Source organism: Oncorhynchus keta, chromosome 28, assembly GCF_023373465.1.
Source record: "Oncorhynchus keta strain PuntledgeMale-10-30-2019 chromosome 28, Oket_V2, whole genome shotgun sequence".
In the NCBI taxonomy this organism is placed as follows: Eukaryota; Metazoa; Chordata; class Actinopteri; order Salmoniformes; family Salmonidae; genus Oncorhynchus; species Oncorhynchus keta.
In genome coordinates, this window is record NC_068448.1 from 51,128,108 (window position 1) to 51,149,119 (window position 21,012).

Consider the following 21,012-nt stretch of genomic DNA (forward strand, 5'->3'; position numbering starts at 1 on the left):
GGGAGTGAAGTGCTGGTGTCGTTAGTGACATGGCACAAGGGACTGAGGTGGTGAGCTAGTGACGACTCCACCATGGGAGGGTTACAAACCCGGATTTCGAAATGTTGTTAATTGCCAGGCTTGAGGTACCCTTAGCAAGAATCCTGGTATTAAGTGGTTTATCCCATAAGCTCTAGGCTTCCCTTAGTGTGGCTGTGTGGGACTGGAGACTCTTCCCATTATACAGGTCTCTTGACGGGCACTGAGCTCCTATAGAAGACGGCCACTTGATGTTGAGTCAGGCCATGGCCCGCTTGCAGACATGGAGCACAGGATTCCATTGGAGGAGTGGCAGCTCCACGGCTCTTGGTGCCGTCAGGTCTGTGGGCCTGAGAGGGCGGGAAAACGGGGTCATCAGTCGCCCAACTCCTGTGCTATCTCAAAGACTTCTGTGAGATTGGTCTCATCGTCATTCCCCAACTCGCCATCCCCTGACACTACGTCGTCAGATAGTGTTGGGAGGGAGTCGAGTCTATCCATGACCTTGCCCCAGCTGGACTTGGTTGCTGGCAGCTGAGTCTCAGCTGTCGCCTTTGGCTCAGCGGCAAGAGTGGCTAAGGAGATAGAAGCACGTCCTCTTTAGACCTGCTCTGTAAGTGCTTGGGGTCCTCGAGCGCCTCCTGGGCATGTTCCCTCTTCAAGCAATTAATGCATTAAGGGTGGGAATCTTTCCCCGCTATCATGGAGCCACAAGAACGTGGGGGTTTGAGTGCTTGGCTCGTCTTGTGACGGCATAGCAGTGGCCATTGTGAGGTACAAGGCATGATATGGGAACCCAGAGAAAATGTTTGTTGTATGAACAACATGCAGATGGCGTAGGCTAGCTAGTTAGAAGCCTTCCGGCTGGTGACTAGCAAGAGACTAGCCTGTCTAAGCAGCCCACCAAGTTAGGAGCCTTGCGGCTAACAGCAAGCAATATTGAGCACTGTATAACGCTAAAGCTGCGAGGCTGGTGGAGCTGGCTAGTAAGGAGCCTTGCGGCTAATAGCTAGCAATATTGAGCACTGTATAACGCTATAGCTGTGGGTATGCATGTGTGGTTAGCTTACCTTTCAGTAAGCAGAATCCTTGAAGTGTGGGCTAACTCAATAGCTTGCAGTGACACTAGCTACCAAAGTAGAAATAAGTAATTTCTACTCGAAAACAAAAACCTTCCGCTTAGTACTCAACCTCTCAAGAGTGTCGGAAGACCTATGCTCGGCAGCGATATCCTTCACGCTTTGCTTGTGAGCAGGCAACAGGTATCCAGTTTATATAAGGAGAGCTAGAGTAGACACTTTTGGTGAGGAAGAGAGCAAGAATGACAACTCTGCCTCTGTCTCCAACAGACACTTTTAATTGGTACTTTTGAGAGAAATCAAGTCACATTTTATTTGTCACATGCTTTGACAAACAACAGATTTTGAACTAACTGTGAAATGCTTACTTACTGGCCATTCCCAACAAAGCAGACAGAAAGAAAACAGAGAAATAATAGAAAAGTAAAACACGTAATAATAAAAGTAGTTATAGGGTACTAGTAGTTCCCCAAAAATATTAAAAGGAAGTTTGTTCTGAAGTGTTTCTCCTATATCTGAGAGACATAAGAAATATCAGGAAACATACTTTTTAAAATGTATATATGTATATATTTTTGTGTTTAACCCCATATTTTTGGCATTAAACAGTCTCCATATATACTTCCATTCATTTTTTTCAACTTGTACTGGAGGACCTTCAGACGACTCTTGTGAGGCCTGTGGGTGACCTAGAGCAACCGACATGTACATGTTTGTGAGAGTCTCACCTTTGCACAGAGGGGACGCTACAGACGTTGGCAGATCGGCTGTACCAACTTCAGACGTGTCTCCTGATACTTATGGAGGTCGTAGAACAAAACGGAGAACACCGTCGTGTTCGTGAGAGTTTGTAGACCAAACTGTTTTGACGACTACAGACGATTTTGTGAGCAGACCGATTTTTGGGATGTCTCATGGTCTGACAAACACCGCTCTAGCTCTGTCACCTTTCACCGCAGATGCGTAAGTGCAACATAGCCGGGTGCGGGGGATTGAGACGCTTCAATGCAAAAAACATGTCTCCTAGAATAAACGGACATATTTTTATAGGGTCATCGACCTTAGGGGCTTAACTATTTAGCAGTCTTATGGCTTGGGGGTAGGAAGTTGTTCAGGGTCCTGTTGGTTCCAGACTTGGTGCACTGCTTGCCGTGTGATAGCAGAGAGAACTGTCTTTGACTTGGGTGGCTGGAGTCTTTGCCAATTTTTAGGGCCTTCCTCTCACACCGTGATGTACTGGGCCATACTACCCTCTGTAGCACCTTGCGGTCCTATGCCAAGACGCAGCTGCGTAACCTTTTGAGGACATAAGGGCCCATGCCAAGTCTTTTCAGCCTCCTGAGGGGGAAGAGGCGGTGTCGTTCCCTCTTCGACTGTTTTGGTGTGTTTGTATCACGATAGATCCTTAGTGACGTGGACACAGAGGAACTTCAAGCTCTCGACCCGCTCCACTTCAGCCCTGTCGATGTGAATGGGGGCCATGCTCAGCCCTCCGTTCCTGTAGTCCAGGTTCAGCTCCTTCGTCTTGCTGACGTTGAAGTAGAGATTGTGCTGGCACCACACAGCCGGTTGTCTGAGCTCCCCCCTATAGGCTGTCTCATCGGTCTGTGATCAGGCCTATCACTGTCGTGTTAATGATGGTGTTGGAGACGTGCGGCCTTGCAGTTGTGGGTGAAAAAGAGACAACAGGAGGGGACTAAGCACGGAACCCCTGAGTGTATCGAAACAAATAATTGAAAGACAACCTCCCTCGTCTTTGGTTGAATCTGTGCTTGAAATTCACTACTCAATTGAGGGAATTTACAAATAATTGTATGTGTGGGGTACAGAGGTGGGGAAGTCATCTAAAGAAATCATGTTAATCACAATTATTTAACTCAGAACGAGTCCATGCAACTTATGTGATTTGTTAAGCACATTTTTACCCCTGATCTCATATTGGCATGCCATAACAAAGGGATTGAATACTTGTTGACACAAGACATTTCAGCTTTTCTTTTTTTTTATTCATTTGTTACAATTTCTAAAAAACAAAATTTGACTTTGACATTATCGGGTATTGTGTGTAGATCAGTGACATAATCTCAATTGAATCTGTTGTACAATTAACAACAATGTGGAAAAAATAAAGGGGAGTGAATACCTTCTGAAGGCATTGTATGTGCTCTGGGTTCAGTAACTGTCTGTGTAGGAAGCTGAACAGTGACTCCGTGGGTTGTTCTGGCCAGGGCTGAAGCTTGCCTGCTTTGGCCAGGTCATGGTGTAAGCCAAGTGCAAGATGTTTTAGTAACATGTAATTACTGACTGGGTTGGCTTGCTAGAGAGCCAGGCAGGTAGTATGCTTTGGCTGAGTGTGTGGGTTGTTGAACTGCATCTGCTGCCTGGCTCTCTGATTGACTGGCGGCTGTATCCAAAATGGCACCCTATTCCCCACATAAGGCCATGGTCAAAAGTAGTGCTCTCTATCTCCTCTATTCTCTCTCCTCTCTCGCTCTCTGGTCAAAAGTAGTACACTATATGTAGAGAATAGGGTGCTGTTTAGGACACATGCTCTTTAAGTTGCAGAAGGAAGCAGCCAGCCTGGTTAGGCTGACGATAGATGGAGCTGAGTTGACTGACTCCATCTAATGATCGCTGCATGTTGTGCGATTGATCGTACCGCTGCAGGGCATTCTATCCACACACAGGATTCTTGTCAAAATGCTCTCCCTTATCTCTCTTTCGCTCTTGCTCTCTCTTTCCATTTCTCTCTTTTAACTCTCTCCATCCCTCACTCAAATGATCTTCCTTTGTCATGTACACGCTCTTTGATTGACACCAAATGTGTTATGTAGACTTTTTTTTAATACCTTTTTCCTTCCCTTGAGGTTCCCACCCCTCCACTCCCCTATTATTGGGAAAGTTTGAGAAATGTAATAAGAGGTAAACCTCTCTGAAACGCAAACTTTCCGTCCGTAGCTCCTGCTTCCTGTAACCTCTTGCTTGAGTCCGTATCAGTGATGGCTCATCAAAAGCCCATAGCTGTTGAAATATAGCCCTTATTGTACAGTCAATATCAATATGAAAGAAAGCAGCCAGGGGTGGGTTTCTCCTTTTAGCTGCCGTAGGATCTTCAGAAGCAATATCTGCTGTGTAGGAGCATCTCCAGAGCTGTGGTCAATTCACGGGCCAAACCACACATCTCAGCAGAGAGGGATGATGACCTCCAGACATTTTCACAATTTTGTTGTAGCCTTGAACTACCACACCTGACTCCAATAATCACAGGCATAGTGGTTAGTTGAATCCCGTGTGCTATCTCTGAAATAGGCCTAGGTCAAGTAGATCAAAGACATGGAATTGCCGTTAGTCCCCGTGGAGACGTTTGAAAACCATCTGCTCTGTAGGTGCATGTTGAGCCGTGGTCGACTCACAGGCAAACCATAAATCTAGGAGTGGGAAGATGTCCTTTAGACAAACCACTCCCCCCTCTTTGGTCCCCCTGCGGTGAAGATCAAGCGGACGCTTACACACAAACACAAGAATGCTCACACTGTGATGCCAAGATTAGAGGTCTCGACCTCCGAGGCAGCTGGAAGAGGTTTCATCACAGATAAGATGTTGCATTTTGTGTGTTTGTGTGTGCGTTCTTGGAATTTTGAGTGTGACTGTGTGTTAGTATGTCTGAGAGCCAGTGTGTGTGTGTGTGTGTGTGTGTGTGTGTGTGTGTGTGTGTGTGTGAGAGCCTGATTGTAAACATTTGTGTGTGTGTGCCACGTGTTTACACGTGCGCCTGTGTGTGCGTCCGGGCACGTGTGTGTGTTTTGGTGGTTTGTGAGGCAATGGGCCTGTTGGCCATCTGAAAGCCGTTTCCTCGTCAGATGAGGAATCTTCCATATCCCTGTTTTATGTCCTCTACAAAAGCACTTTGAGCATTTAGACACTCAACCGCACATCACAACCATCTCAAATGGGCTTATTTATGTACAGTAAAGAATCACGATACCATTTGCCAGGTGTTTATTGCTTTTGGAATTTGAATGAACCTTTCGAAGTGTGACGTGAGATGAAGTTGAAGGCAACTTAACAGAGGAAGACTGCACTACATCAATGTTATTAAAGCCCAAATGAACAAGAATGACTTTGGTCAAGATTAACTTATTGGTGTTCTCAGATACGGGTTGGTCTGGCGAAGTGGCTCCCTCTGTACACCAGAGCGGGAAAGAGAGAAGAGACTCAGAGGGAGAGAGAGAGAAATACAGCAAGGGAGAGAAGTACAGCAAGGGAGAGAAATACAGCAAGGGAGAGAAGTACAGCAAGGGGGAGAAGTACAGCAAGGGGGAGAAGTACAGCAAGGGGGAGAAGTACAGTAAGGGGGAGAAGTACAGCAAGTGGGAGAGCGATGAAGAGAGAGAGAGAGACGGGGAAAGAGTGAGAGAGCGAGAAAGAGCGGTGTATTGTTGTTATCATTACAACAGAGAAAGATACTGCGGATGCTCTCTCCGTGCTGTGACTGCAACCGTGTGGAGCGATCTTTCTCAAGTCGGGTTTTCTTTTTATTTGCCATGGTGGTTTTTGTCTCACGTTTATCTTATGAACATTTTGTACAATTTGTCCCCTCATTCGTGTTTGTGTGCGCGCTGCTCCTAAGAGAGTTGTATGTAGATGTGGACATTTGTGTGTGTGTGTGTGTTTGGCGTACGTTTGAGACTTGTGTGTGTTTGCGCAGTACATCCTGTCACACAAAACACAGGGCCTGTTTTTTTTTTTTTGTATGTGACCTTGGTTAGTTTAATCGCTTGTCACCATGGTGATGAAGCTATCCCATCTCTCCCTGCCACCTACCGCGCTCCGTAAAAGAGGGGGGTGACAGACACGCAGACAGTGGGAGGTGGAACACACACAGAGCAGGAACCCTGGGGTCATTTTAACATAAAAAAAGCTATAAAACACACTCTTTTAATGAAGCAATTGTAACTCATTCACCTCCTTTCCATTCCTTTCAAGTTGTTTTCAGGAAAGTGGTTGTCAGACAGACAGTGATTGCTCAAGTTGGAGCTAAGAAGGAAATGCCATGGTAAAAAGCCCAAGATGTTTGTGTGGGTGGTGGGTGGCTGTGAAGTATTGGTCTATGTTGAATGTAGCCCAGCCAGCAGTATTCCTACACACAACATATCTAGCTTATTCATTGCTTGCCCTTTGGGGTTTTAGGCTGGGTATCTGTAGAAGCACTCTATGACAACTCCTGATGTAAAAAAGGGCTTTATAAAACAAATGGTGGTTTGAATGATCGTTACCCATCGGACTGGTATCTTTGTCTTCTTTATCTATGATTTTCTTTATCGTTAAATCTCATCCCACCTTCCTCCCTCTTTTTCTCTTCCTTTCATTCTGTCCCTTTTTTTAGGAGCGGTATATTTGGAGGGCGGTCTGGAGGAGTCTAAGCAGCTGTTTGGGAGGCTGCTTTTCAACGGAGAGGTACAATCACTACATCACTAAATTACTAATTCACTTATACTGTCTGGAATGCTGTGTTCCCATCTCCCTCCTTGTGTGTGTGTGTGTGTGCCTGTGATTAGATTTAGATTAGAGTTGATTGTGTGTGTAAACGCGTGTGGGTGTGCGCACTCGTGCTTCTTTTGTTGTGTGGACAGATTAAACGTCCTTGGTTCTTTCTAATTGCTGCCCTCTGGCCATGGCGCTCAACCACAGTCTATTGAGTTAGTGTGTGTGTGTGATGCGGGGAGAGTGTGTGTGTTTGCCTGATGCTGTGATGCAGGGTTCTCTGTGTGTGATGCCTGGATCTGTGTTTCTACACCGAGAGAGAAACAGGGCCTTCGGATTGAATTCAGACCCCTTGACTTTTCCCACATTTTATCACGTTACAGACTATTTCTAAAATTGATGAGAAAAAAAAAATCCCCTCATCTACACACAATACTTACAAAGCAAATGCAGGTTTGTAGACATTTTGTTACTTTAAAACATATTAAAAAAATATCATATTTATGTACAGTTGAAGTCGGAAGTTTACATACAAATTTGCCAAATACATTTAAACTCAGTTTTTCGCAATTCATGACATTTAATCCGAGTAAAAATCCCCTGTTTTAGGTCAATTAGGATCACCGCTTTATTTTTAGAATGTGCAATGTCAGAATAATAGTAGAGTGATTTATTTCAGCTTTTATTTCTTTCATCACATTCCCAGTGGGTCAGAAGTTTAAATACACTCATTTAATATTTGGTAGCATTGCCTTTAAATTGTTTAACTTGGGTCAAACGTTTCAGGTAGCCTTCCACATGCTTCCTACAATAAGTTGGGTGAATTTTGGCCCATTCCTCCTGACAGAGCTGGTGTAACTGTCAGGTTTGTAGGCCTTGCTCGCACATGCTTTTTCAGTTCTGCCCACACATTTTCTATAGGATTGAGGTCAGGGCTTTGTGATGGCCACTCCAATTCATTTTGAAAAACCTGTTTTCAATTTGTCATTATGGGGTATTGTGTGTAGATTGATGAGAAAATAAAAATGTTTTTTGAATAAGTCTGTAACGTAACAAAATGTGGAAAAATGGAAAGGGTCTGAATACTTTCCGAATGCACTGTACATGCTGCCGACGCTAGTCCTCTTACTCAGACTAGGGAGGCGTACATACAGGATCAAGGATGCATCCCAAATGGCACCCTATTCCCTATATGGGCCCTGGTGAAAAGTAGTATACACTCTACCATTTGGGACGGAATCAGAGAGTGGGATCAGGGACTATGGGCTGTCTCTGTACACAGCCTATTGTATGGGTTTCAGCTACAGTAAATAGATACATTAGCTGCACCCGGATTTGCTGAACGGTTGTGTATTAAAGCAGTACCTCGGGGCTATAAAAAAAGAAAGAAATGTTGGTGAATTATCAAATGTTTCCACTTAAAACAACAAATCTTACAGAACAATGAGCAAACAACTTCCTCCTGGCGATTGAATGGAGAACTGCTCACCTGCTAAATCCACAGAATGGCATTCTGAGTCAGAAATGCACAGAAAGCAGAAACCCACACATGAACACACACACACACACACACACACACACACACACACACACACACACACACACACACACACACACACACACACAAACACATGCTCCCAGATGAGTAGAAAATAGAAACAAAGCAGATCAGAGAAGAGCAGAGTGTATAAAGAACCCTTGGCTATAAGCAGCAGGACACTGCCTACTTTGTTCTGTTTCTCTCTTATAGCTATAGTGTAAATAGTACACACACACACACACACACACACACACACACACTCTCTCTCTTTTAAATAGTCAGTCTAAATTATGATTGGACTGATAACACAGGTGTTGGTTTCACTTCTGTCAGGGGGGATGTGAGAGGAGAGGGAGAGATTTCTGGAAGGAGTGAGGGAGGAAGGGGGTATAGAAATAATTGAGGGAGTATGAGAAATGGGAGTGGGGGAGGGATAGAGTGAAGGATCATTTAAATGTGCAGTATTTTAAAATAGCATTGTCATCCCCACCAGGAGCTGAGTATTCCACAGGGCGGAACAATAAGATGAAGATTTCCACTTTGTCTGCCATAACCGTTACAGAAAACTCTGTCAAACTTAACATTCCCAAATTATCTGTACACACCACATTACCAAAGTTATGAGAAGAGGAGTGCGTCCCAAATGGCCCCCAATTGCTTATTTAGTGCACTAGTTCTGACCAGGTCCCATAGAGAAACCCATAGGGCTCTGGTCTAAAGTAGTGCAATAGGTAGGGAATAGGGTGCTGTTTGGGACGAGTGTGAGGTGTCAAGCTGAAGGCCTCTCCATTTCTCTGCATGTGGTGTTCTCTGCCCTCTGAGGGTTGTGTCTGTTCAGAGTGGTGTTAAATTCACACATGGATGCTCAGGGCTTATACTCTGTCAATTCACTCACCTCTCTCGCTCTCGCTCTCGCTCTCTCTCTCAATTCAATTCAATGGGCTGTTATTGGCATGGGAAACGTGATTACATTTCCTAAAGAAGTTAAATAAACCAAAGTGCGAAGACGCAACACAACATCAACAAAAAACAGTAAACATTGTGCTCACGAAGGTTTTAAAAGTATATAGATTTCAAGTGTTATACAGTATTATCAGCAATTTAAATAGTTGTGCTCCACAGTTTGCCGTTTTGTCATGGCAACGCACTGCTGTGATTGCACACAGCGGTACTTTGCCTAACAGATATGGAAGTTTATCAATGTTTAATTTGTTTTCAAATTATTTGTGGGTCTGTGTGATCTGTGGGAAATATGTATCTCTAAGGTGGTCATACATTTGGCAGGAGTTTAGCAAGTGCAGCTTAGTTTCCAACTCATTATGTGGGCAGTGTGCACATGGCCTGTCTTCTCTCAAGAGCCAAATCTGCCTATTTCAATAGCAAGGCTATGCTATTGAAACGAAGTTAAGGATTTTCTTAATTTGGGGTCAGTTACTGGTCAGGTATTCTGCCACTGTGTACTCTTTTAGGGCCAGGTAGCATTCCAATTTGCTCAGTTTTTTTGATAGATTTTTCCAGTGTGTCAAATAGTTGTCTTTTTGCTTTCTCATAATTTGGTTGGCTCTAATTGTGTTGCTGTCCATGAGCTCTGTCGGGTGTGTTTGTGAACAGAGCCCCAGAACCAGCTGGCTGAGGAGACTCTTTAGGTTCATATCTCTGGAGTGAGGGCTTTGTTGTGGAATGTGTTGGCATCACTTGCTTTTAGGTGGTTTGAGAATTGAACAGCTCTTTTCTGGATTTTGATAACTAGTGGTTATTGTCCTAAATGTATTGTTTGGGGTTTTGCATTGTACACAAAGTAGGTTTTTGCCGAATTCTGCATGCAGCCTCAATTGGGCATTTGTCCCATTTTGTGAATTATTGGTTGGTGAGTGGACCCCAGACCTCCCAACCACAGACGGCAATGGGTTCTATATGTGATACAAGTATTTTTAGCCAGAGCACTTTTTTTGCCAGATCCTTTTGATGGCATGGAAGGCCCTACCTGTGGTGTTGATATTTAGGCCGAGGTAGGTATGATTCTTTGTGTGCTCTAGGGCAGGTATTCCCGAACTGGGGTACGTGCAATGCCGTCGGAGGTATGCCAAATAAAACAATGAACAAAAAAAGGCCAGCATCCCGGAGTCGCCTCTTAACTGTTGACATTGAGACTGGTGTTTTAGCGGGTACTATTTAATGAAGCTGCCAGTTGAGGACTTGTGAGGCTATTTCTTAAACTCGACACCCTAATGTACTTATCCTCTTGCTAAGTTGTGCATCGGGGCCTCCCACTCTTTCTGTTCTGGTTAGGGCCAGTTTGCTCTGTTCTGTGAAGGGAGTAGTACACAGCGTTGTATGAGATCTCCAGTTTTTTGGTAACTTCTCGCATGGAATAGCCTTAATTTCTCAGAACATTAATAGACTTTCAGAAGAAAGGTCTTTGTTTCTGGCCTTTTTGAGCCTGTAATCGAACCCACAAATGCTGATACTCCAAATACTCAGCTTGTCTAAAGAAGGCCAGTTTTATTGCTTCTTTAATCAGAACAACAGTTTTCAGCTGTGCTAACATAATTGCAAAATGGTTTTCTAATGATCAATTCGCCTTTTAAAATGATAAACTTGGATTAGCTAACACAACATGCCATTGGAACACAGGAGTGAGGGTTACTGATAATGGGCTTCTATATGCCTATGTAGATATTCCATTTAAAAAATCTTCCGTTTCCAGCTACAATAGACATTTACAACATTAACAATGTCTACACTGTATTTCTGATCATTGATGTTATTGTAATGGACAAAAAATGAGATTTTCTTTTAAAAAAAAAACAAGGACACATCTAAGTGACCCCAAACTTTTGAACGGTAGTTTATGTAAATAAGTTATTTCCGTTTTTTGTTTTTAATGTATAACAATCTGGTGCGCTTTGTCATTATGGGGTATTGCGTGTGTAGATTGAGTTTTTTAAAATGTATTTATATAAATCAATTTTAGAATAAGGCTGTACCATAACATGTTAAAGAAGGGAGAGGGGGTCTGAAGAAGGGAAGGGGTCCAAATACTTTCTGAATGCACAATTGTATTATTTGTGTACATTATAAAATGAATGTCATATGTTTTCCGCCCAAGGCTGCACCCAACACTTTCCATCAATTTATATAGCAGACTGTCATGCCAAATTGTGTCTCAAGCTTTTTAGAAATCAACAAACCATGAGAAGATGTTGCTTTTGTTTTGTTTGTCAATAAGGGTGTGTACAATGTATACGTGGTCTGCCGTATGGTATTTTGGTTAGAAGCCAATTTTATATTTGCTCAGGACATTGTTTTCACTGAGGAAATGTTGGGGTTTGCTATTGACAGTACTGCAGAGGATTTTTCAGAGATTGCTGTTGACACAGATTCCACAGAATTTATTGGGGTCAAATTTGTCTCCACTTTTGTGGATTGGGGTGATCAGACTTTGATTCCAAATATTGGGGTAGATGCCAAAACTGAGGAAAAGAGTTTAAGAATATATTTTGTGATAGGGTATATTTTATAGTTTAGCGTACCATCAACACCACAGTCCTTTTTTGTAAATGATCATGTACCGTATATGTTTTTGCTTTTGGTTCTTTGTTATATGTCTGAAAAGGTTGGAGAAGTGGTTTATCCATAGATCTCGATTTTGGATAGATAGGCTCTTCGTGTTTGTTTATTGTGTTCCAATTTTCCTAGAAGTGATTCGATTCTATTCTTCAATCACATTGAGCTGTTTTCTGACATGCTGTACCTATAAAAAAAAAAGGGTTTAAATCAAATCAAATCAAATTTTATTTGTCACATACACATGGTTAGCAGATGTTAATGCGAGTGTAGCGAAATGCTTGTGCTTCTAGTTCCGACAATGCAGTGATAACCAACAAGTAATCTAACTAACAATTCCAAAACTACTGTCCTTATACACAGTGTAAGGGGATAAAGAATATGTACATAAGGATATATGAATGAGTGATGGTACAGAGCAGCATACAGTAGATGGTATCGAGTACAATATATACATATGAGATGAGTATGTAGACAAAGTAAACAAAGTGGCATAGTTAAAGTGGCTAGTGATACATGTATTACATAAGGATGCAGTCGATGATGTAGAGTACAGTATATACGTATGCATATGAGATGAATAATGTAGGGTAAGTAACATTATATAAGGTAGCATTGTTTAAAGTGGCTAGTGATATATTTACATCATTTCCCATCAATTCCCATTATTAAAGTGGCTGGAGTTGGGTCAGTGTCAATGACAGTGTGTTGGCAGCAACCACTCAATGTTAGTGGTTGCTGTTTAACAGTCTGATGGCCTTGAGATAGAAGCTGTTTTTCAGTCTCTCGGTCCCAGCTTTGATGTACCTGTACTGACCTCGCCTTCTGGATGATAGCGGGGTGAACAGGCAGTGGTTCGGGTGGTTGATGTCCTTGATGATCTTTATGGCCTTCCTGTAACATCGGGTGGTGTAGGTGTCCTGGAGGGCAGGTAGTTTGCCCCCGGTGGTGCGTTGTGCAGACCTCACTACCCTCTGGAGAGCCTTACGGTTGAGGGCGGAGCAGTTGCCGTACGAGGCAGTGATACAGCCCGCCAGGATGCTCTCGATTGTGCATCTGTAGAAGTTTGTGAGTGCTTTTGGTGATAAACCGAATTTCTTCAGCCTCCTGAGGTTGAAGAGGCGCTGCTGCGCCTTCTTCACGACGCTGTCAGTGTGAGTGGACCAATTCAGTTTGTCTGTGATGTGTATGCCGAGGAACTTAAAACTTGCTACCCTCTCCACTACTGTTCCATCGATGTGGATAGGGGGGTGTTCCCTCTGCTGTTTCCTGAAGTCCACAATCATCTCCTTAGTTTTGTTGACGTTGAGTGTGAGGTTATTTTCCTGACACCACACTCCGAGGGCCCTCACCTCCTCCCTGTAGGCCGTCTCGTCGTTGTTGGTAATCAAGCCTACCACTGTTATGTCGTCCGCAAACTTGATGATTGAGTTGGAGGCGTGCGTGGCCACGCAGTCGTGGGTGAACAGGGAGTACAGGAGAGGGCTCAGAACGCACCCTTGTGGGGCCCCGTGTTGAGGATCAGCGGGAGGAGATGTTGTTGCCTACCCTCACCACCTGGGGGCGGCCCGTCAGGAAGTCCAGTACCCAGTTGCACAGGGCGGGGTCGAGACCCAGGGTCTCGAGCTTGATGACGAGCTTGGAGGGTACTATGGTGTTGAATGCCGAGCTGTAGTCGATGAACAGCATTCTCACATAGGTATTCCTCTTGTCCAGGTGGGTTAGGGCAGTGTGCAGTGTGGTTGAGATTGCATCGTCTGTGGACCTATTTGGGCGGTAAGCAAATTGGAGTGGGTCTAGGGTGTCAGGTAGGGTGGAGGTGATATGGTCCTTGACTAGTCTCTCAAAGCACTTCATGATGACGGAAGTGAGTGCTACGGGGCAGTAGTCGTTTAGCTCAGTTACCTTAGCTTTCTTGGGAACAGGAACAATGGTGGCCCTCTTGAAGCATGTGGGAACAGCAGACTGGTATAGGGATTGATTGAATATGTCCGTAAACACACCGGCCAGCTGGTCTGCGCATGCTCTGAGGGCGCGGCTGGGGATGCCGTCTGGGCCTGCAGCCTTGCGAGGGTTAACACGTTTAAATGTCTTACTCACCTCGGCGGCAGTGAAGGAGAGACCGCATGTTTTCGTTGCAGGCCGTGTCAGTGGCACTGTATTGTCCTCAAAGCGGGCAAAAAAGTTATTTAGTCTGCCTGGGAGCAAGACATCCTGGTCCGTGACTTTTAGTGTTTCACCATAGTGAAGCTGTAAGCTTGGTTTTCTGTGTCACTGTATTTTTGGTTGGATAGGTTTCTTAATTAATTTTTTAGATTTTTTGCATTTGACATTTATCGTTGTTAGTTTTCCTAGGTTTTCCGCCTGAAATACATTTTTATTTTGTTATCTGAACGGTCACATATATTGTTCAGGCTTCCTTCTGCTAAGTTTACAACTTCACTATTGCAGTGAAACATTTTGTCCAGGAAGTTGTCTAAGAGGAGGTGGATATTTTTTGGGTGGGGGGGGCAATTGTTTTTTGGTAGGTCTCGACACTACCCTACTTAATAGCATGCAGTTTGTTCTGCTTCGATGCCTCATGGTTGAGAATTGCTCTTTTCAAGTAGATTGTGATTTTTCTGTGATCTGATAGGGGTGTCAGTGGGCTGACTGTAAATGCTCTGAGAGACTGGGTTAAGGTCGGTGATAAAGTAGTTTACAGTACTACTGCCAAGAGGTGAGCTATAGGTGTACCCACCGTAGGTGTCCCCTCGAAGCCTACCATTGACTATGTACTGACCCAGCGTACGACAGACCTGTATTTGTTGGTTGTTTTGTCATGGTTATATCCAGGGGGGGCATATTGGGGAGGGAATGCTGTCACATACAGGTAGGTGTTTGTCTCTCTGTGTGCTGAGAGTGTCATTTCTGGAATTTCTGTCGCCACAGTTTAGTACATGTCCCTGGGTCTGGAAATTGTTCATCTCCCCCACTAGGTAGCACACAGGGACATTTTTCTTTGAGATAAGTTCCTTATTTATTTCTAACCAGATGTGAAATGCTCCTGTTTTAATTAATGTAATAGTGGGTTATGTCTGATGTATACCAAATTAGCATACCCCGTGAGTCCCGTCCCTGTTTCACTCCTGGTAGTTTGGTGGATGGGACTACCAGGTCTCTGTAACCTAGAGGGCAACCAGGTGGTCCATCACCTCTATACCATGTTTCTTGTAGGATAACAATGTCTGTATTTCTGATTTCTGGGTTCCTGCTCTTTTGGCCAAATGCAGCTGACCTCAGACCTTGTATATAGCATGAGACAGTAAAAGCTTTGTGTTCCATAGTGTCCAGTGTTGTTATTCGTGTTGTTTACTTTCAAAACATTAGGTTTGAGCTGAGCATCTAGTGAATGTCTCTAAGGTTGCAGGTTGGGGATTGGTTGGGTGTAGGAGTCGGGTTGGGCATGTTTGCCCGTTTACAGCCTGGGCATAAGTCTGTCATGTTGAGGTCCGCGCTGCTAAATTGCCATGAATGTTTAATGCTTTTCGACCTGTCCCCAAATTAATATAGTTAGTTTTGATATTTCAACCTGCGTGTCCTGATCGCGCCTGGTGTGGATGAATAAAATCAACATGCGCGCGACTCACACGAGCGCCCGTCAGCATGTAATCCACTATAATAATTTCCTTCCTCCAGTCATGTAGACTAGAGTGCAGAATCTAGAATACCGCCATGGTATCATCACACTCCAGCCTGGTAGGTGGTGATAATGCACATAACTGGTATGCACACTGCCATAAAACCCCAATAATGTCTTTCCGTGTCCTGGCAAAGGTGATGACCGTGGCCTTGTAGAGGTGTACCTGGTTGTAGAGGCTGTCCAAATTCAGGGAGCGGTAATGAGCTAGGTAAACATTGGGTTTCGAGTCGGGCAATTTTGTCTGATATCGATATCTGATATTTTCCTTGCCCAAAAAAATGATACCGTTATTTAACATTTTTAGCGGCCTTTTAAGCATTCTAGTATAGTTAAATAGTTGAAACACACACACACACTGACCATTTACATATGTCCCCATTACCAGTAAAACGTTTCGTTGTTCGGTCTCAACGGGGATTTCATCATACATGTCAAGCAGTGAAGTTTTAGCCGTTTCCGATATGTTTACCGATATATCGTGCATGCCTAGTTTCGAGGCACAGCCACGGGAAATTCTTACATTGACCCACTGTATGGTGGCAGTATAGTTTTGTGGCAACCCTTTACTGCTGGGCCCTCAGGTCGTTTGTGCCTGTGTGAATTATGTGCAGCTCCAGGGCACACCGGGTGTTTGGACAGCACAGATTAGCCACTTAGTGTTTAGGAATAAGTTTTCCTGCACAAATTTCCCGTTTGACAATTGGGTGTGGGGGGTTGCTAGGATGGCTGACAGGGAGTGCTAAAGGGGGGTGGCTGGTGGGTTGGTGGATCATGTCTGTCCTGCCTGTGGTTGGTGTCTGAAGTGGGCTGTTCTGTTGGCTTCTTTTGGGGGATGGACTGCTCTCTCATGAGTTGTTCATTTTCCTCTCCGTCCTGTGGGAGTTTTATCACCACAGCCCAGACTGAAGACACATCTCTCTCCCTCTTCAGCTTTCTGGGTCTGGTTGAGTGGATGTTGTGGTGGTCTGTCTGAAATGTGTTGAATTGCTGTTTGAGCTCTACCAGCTCCATCTCCCTCATCAATGCAGGAGCAGTGCTGTTTTTGGATCTGCTCAGTTCTGAAGGGGTGATTCTCTTCTTGGGGCTGCTCATCTGTTGGGCTTTTGAGGGGGTGTGACCTGACCTGCTCAGGATGGAGGGGTCGTCACCAGGGGTGAGCTTCTCCTGCTGTGCTCCCTCTTTGATCTTGTAAAAGTCGTGCTGAAACGGTTTGCGGTTGCCCTGCACCATTACTCTTCCAGGCGTGTACAGGTTGATACTGGCTGTCTCGGTGTCCTCAATGTCCAGTATTCTGAGTTTCCACCCTGGGTTAATACCCTCTCTCTTGACATGCCAGGGGCTTGTCTGTGTGGAAGATGAGGTTTCTTACGTTTCCATTGCCGTAACAGTCAGCAAATAGTGTCTCTCTCTGGATTTTCCTTGAGGAGCATGTCTTTGTACTTTTTACGTGCAGCATAAAACTAAAAAAAATCTGGGGTTAATGTATTTTGATAGCCTCTGCATGGGCGTGTCAAGCCTCTTCATTTGGGTGGGGGGAGATTGCAGTGCTCTGCTGCTGCCATTGTTATATTCAAGGGCATTCACACTTTACATCTCAGTGAAAATTGTAGTTGGTGCCAGTGCGTCTGTCCAGTCCTAACTAAGCATTCGGGTCTTCATATAGTAAGATATCTTATAATAAGATATTTCGAGATTATTGTCATATCTTTATTGTCCTTGGAAGTACCTACAGACTCCATTGCAGGTTGGGGTGGCTTTTTCTGCTGGTTGTTCTGCTAAGTGGTCCTTGGCAGTCTTTGCAATAAGAATCTTTTCCAGGTAATTCTGTCAAAATGTAATGTACGCTTGATGTTTTTATTTGGATTGATGGTTCTGCTGTAGAGAATACTTTTCTGAGTAAGACCTTGTGGGGGAAAACATCCAGGTTTATCCCACTCTAATTCTCAAGCTATCTTCCTCTCTCTGTTTCTCTGCTGTCAATTCTACAATGTGCTATTATGGCCAGAGAACTTCAGGCCCACACCAGTTGTTTTACAGACCTAAACAAAATATTTGCATCCCAAATGGCTCCCTATACAGGCCATCCCAATGGGACCTGATTGTGCCCGGCAGCGTAGCCTAGTGGTTAGAGCGTTGGACTAGTAACCAGAAGGTTGCGAGTTCAAACCCCCGAGCTGACAAGGTACAAATCTGTCGTTCTGCCCCTGAACAGGCGGTTAACCCACTGTTCCCAGGCCGTCATTGAAAATAAGAATATGTTCTTAACTGACTTGCCTGGTTAAATAAAGGTAAAAAAAAAAAAAAAAGTAGTGCACTACTTAGGGATTATGATACCATTTGGGACTCTGATAACATCCCCAGTCGGTTTAATAAGAATCCCTAATTCGTTTGACATCCATGCCCGGTTCACACAGAGAGTTACACAACTGTTTTTTTACACAACACCTGGCCTTCCACTAGTTTCTTAATAACAGCACTATGTTGCAATACAGGAAAATCAAACTCCCAATAGGGAGCCTGTGAAATATCTAGATGTGAATTTCGTAATGAACTAAGAGAGAGGAGTTGTTTGAGGTTATTATGCCATCTTACAGTTTTAGGAAGGAAGGGCCTCTCTAGACAGACATACCTGCGGTGTTCTCAGCCCACACACACACACACACACACACACACACACACACACACACACACACACACACACACACACACACACACACAGGTTACTGTGTTGGATACTGTTGAGATGCATGCCTTTCTGCTCCGTTCTTGTAGAAGTGGCCATCACCATCATGATGATCACACTCACTGCCCATAGGCTAATCCACTGTTGCCTATTGTCACCGCCGTCCTAGGAAAACGTGCCGGGGGTTGCCGTGACAACAGTAGTTGCCACAGCGATCTGCTAGAGCTTTTGTTTGGTTTTTGAAGAGCAGCAACAGGCAGCCTTCACCTCTCCACGGCCACACTGATTGGAAAGATGCTATGTTTTGAGCGGTTTGGAATGGAGTGGTATCTTTAAAAAAGCCATCAGAATCTAACCCACCGGTCAATTATTTTCTCTCGATTTGAAGCTTTTGAGTTGTCACGTCTGCTGATTTAATGTCCACTTTGGGGAAAGGCCTGAAAACCCTATGGGCAATGATCAAATTGATTCCTTTCTAATAATTCATAGGGCATGAGAGTTGAGCACATTAAAACATCCCTGTCTAATCAATGTATACAATGTCACACATTGTGTTTAGATTGTTTATCCACCACTTTTAACCTGTGCTACTTGGTTACTGGGCATAGGCTACCAGTAGAGTGTGCTAGGCTTGCACGCTGAAGACAGGGCTGAACACACACACACACACACACACACACACACACACACACACACACACACACACACACACACACACACACACACACACAGACACAGACACAGACACACAGACACACAGGTAGAAGCGGGCTGGCACTCTGGCAGTTCCACTCCACTACCTCAGCCAGCTAAAAGCGGCAAGCCGAGCTAGGGGGAGAAAATGAATGGCTTCCTAACACTCACCGTCACCACAACCTGCATCTATCGCAATTGATTTAGCCCCGTGCTACATAAGTGAGCTTTTTTCCTTTAGAATACCCAATGGTGAAGTCTCAAATGGCGCCCTATTCCCTATATAGTGTACTACTTTTGATCACAAACGAGTGCATTATATAGGGGATAGGGTGCTATTTGGGACTCAGGAAATGACTAATATCTACCCACGTCCAACTGTACTGGAGTGCACTCTCTCCATCCCTCCCTCCATCCATGTCGCAGTTTTTTTTCTCGCTTCCTCTCTTTTTCCTTTTCACCTCAGGTTGAGAAAAAAAAAATGTGCCTGCAGTACTTTTCAGAATGTTCCTTATTCTGAATTTGTGTTTGTTGAAAATGGTTTGGGTTTGTATGTTTCTTCATACGCAATCAACATCCCTCTCCGGGGTTGGTGCTATATTCTTCTTTTCTATTTGAGGAAGTTGTGTGTAGGTTTGCTTTTTCATTGGCTTTAGTACGCCACACTGTACAGATACAAAAAGACTCACAAATGGGTCCTGTTCACAACCATAAGTTGTATGAACGATTTAACCAATAAAAAACTTTGTACCTAGGGTCTGATGGACATTTGACTTCCACTTCATCACAATTCATATCTAAATTCAATTTAAAAAAATAAAACATACGTTTGAGGGTTGTTTCTCACCATTCTGGTTACCTCTGAAACCCTATACTGACCATGTATGTTCTCCCATTAATTGTTATTGATCTACAGTTGTGGTTTGAGCAGGCTCTAAACTGTAGTTTGATGTATTGATTGACAGCCAGTCGCATGAGACTAATTTGTCAGGGTCCTCTATCCCCCAGAGAGAGGGAGATGGAAAGAGTGGGACCGCTAGAAAGAGTGGTAGAGCGTGAGAGGAGGGAGGGAGAGAGAGCGAGAAGTATATAAAGATAGAGATTGATATGGGGAGAGAGGGGGGGGGCTGAGCGAGAGTAGCAGAGAGACAAGGCATCCCAATCATGGATGTCCAGTAATCCCAGGAGGTCCCAGCCAGCGTGATTGATAGGAGCCGTGTTGGAGTGTGCATTTGTGTGTGTTTGCTCGCACAATGTGCTGAGCCTTGGTCTTAGTGAAATGAATGAATGGGTCATCATGGGAGATTGATTCTCTGTGGGTTAGAGAGGGCAACATGTATTGAGTCCTATGACATCTTCAACAGGTTTTACTTGTTCACTCAGCCTGTTTTCTTTTACTTAAAAAAAAAACTCATGAAGTCATTGTGATTCAAATAGTTGTGCGTTTGCGTCAGCTTAATTTGGAGAGCGAGACTGAGATGGTCAGTGAGACGGGCAGAGTGAGACCGAGAGACGGGCAGAGTGAGACACCGGGAGAGACCGGGCAGAGGGAGACTCCGGGAGAGACCGGGCAGAGGGAGACTCCGGGAGAGACCGGGCAGAGGGAGACTCCGGGAGAGACCGGGCAGAGGGAGACTCCGGGAGAGACCGGGCAGAGGGAGACTCCGGGAGAGACCGGGCAGAGGGAGACTCCGGGAGAGACCGGGCAGAGGGAGACACCGGGAGACACCGGGCAAAGTGAGACACCGGGCAGAGTGAGACACCGGGAGAGCCCGGGCAGAGTGAGGCACCGGGAGAGCCCGGGCAGAGTGAGGCACCGGGAGAGACCGGGCAGAGTGAGACACCGGGAGAGACCGGGCAGAGGGAGACTCCGGGAGAGACCGGGCAGAGGGAGACTCCGGGAGAGACCGGGCAGAGGGAGACTCCGGGAGAGACCGGGCAGAGGGAGACTCCGGGAGAGACCGGGCAGAGGGAGACTCCGGGAGAGACCGGGCAGAGTGAGACACCGGGAGAGACCGGGCAGAGTGAGACACCGGGAGAGACCGGGCAGAGTGAGACACCGGGAGAGACCGGGCAGAGTGAGGCACCGGGAGAGACCGGGCAGAGTGAGACACCGGGAGACACCGGGAGAGACCGGGCAGAGGGAGACAGCGGGAGAGACCGGGCAGAGGGAGACAGCGGGAGAGACCGGGCAGAGGGAGACAGCGGGAGAGACCGGGCAGAGTGAGACACCGGGAGAGACCGGGCAGAGTGAGACACCGGGAGA

At 45.1% G+C, this 21,012-nt stretch overlaps 1 protein-coding gene across 2 annotated transcripts in view; it reads left to right on the forward strand.

Moving 5' to 3' along the window:
- The window catches only part of drosha (drosha ribonuclease III), a 142,936-nt gene that overhangs the window by 54,206 nt on the left and 67,718 nt on the right, over positions 1-21,012 (forward strand). For both annotated transcript variants that reach the window (XM_052483247.1, XM_052483248.1), the window contains exon 23: positions 6,484-6,554. In XM_052483247.1, the coding sequence (XP_052339207.1) occupies positions 6,484-6,554 (71 nt within the window). The remainder of the gene's footprint in view (positions 1-6,483; positions 6,555-21,012) is intronic.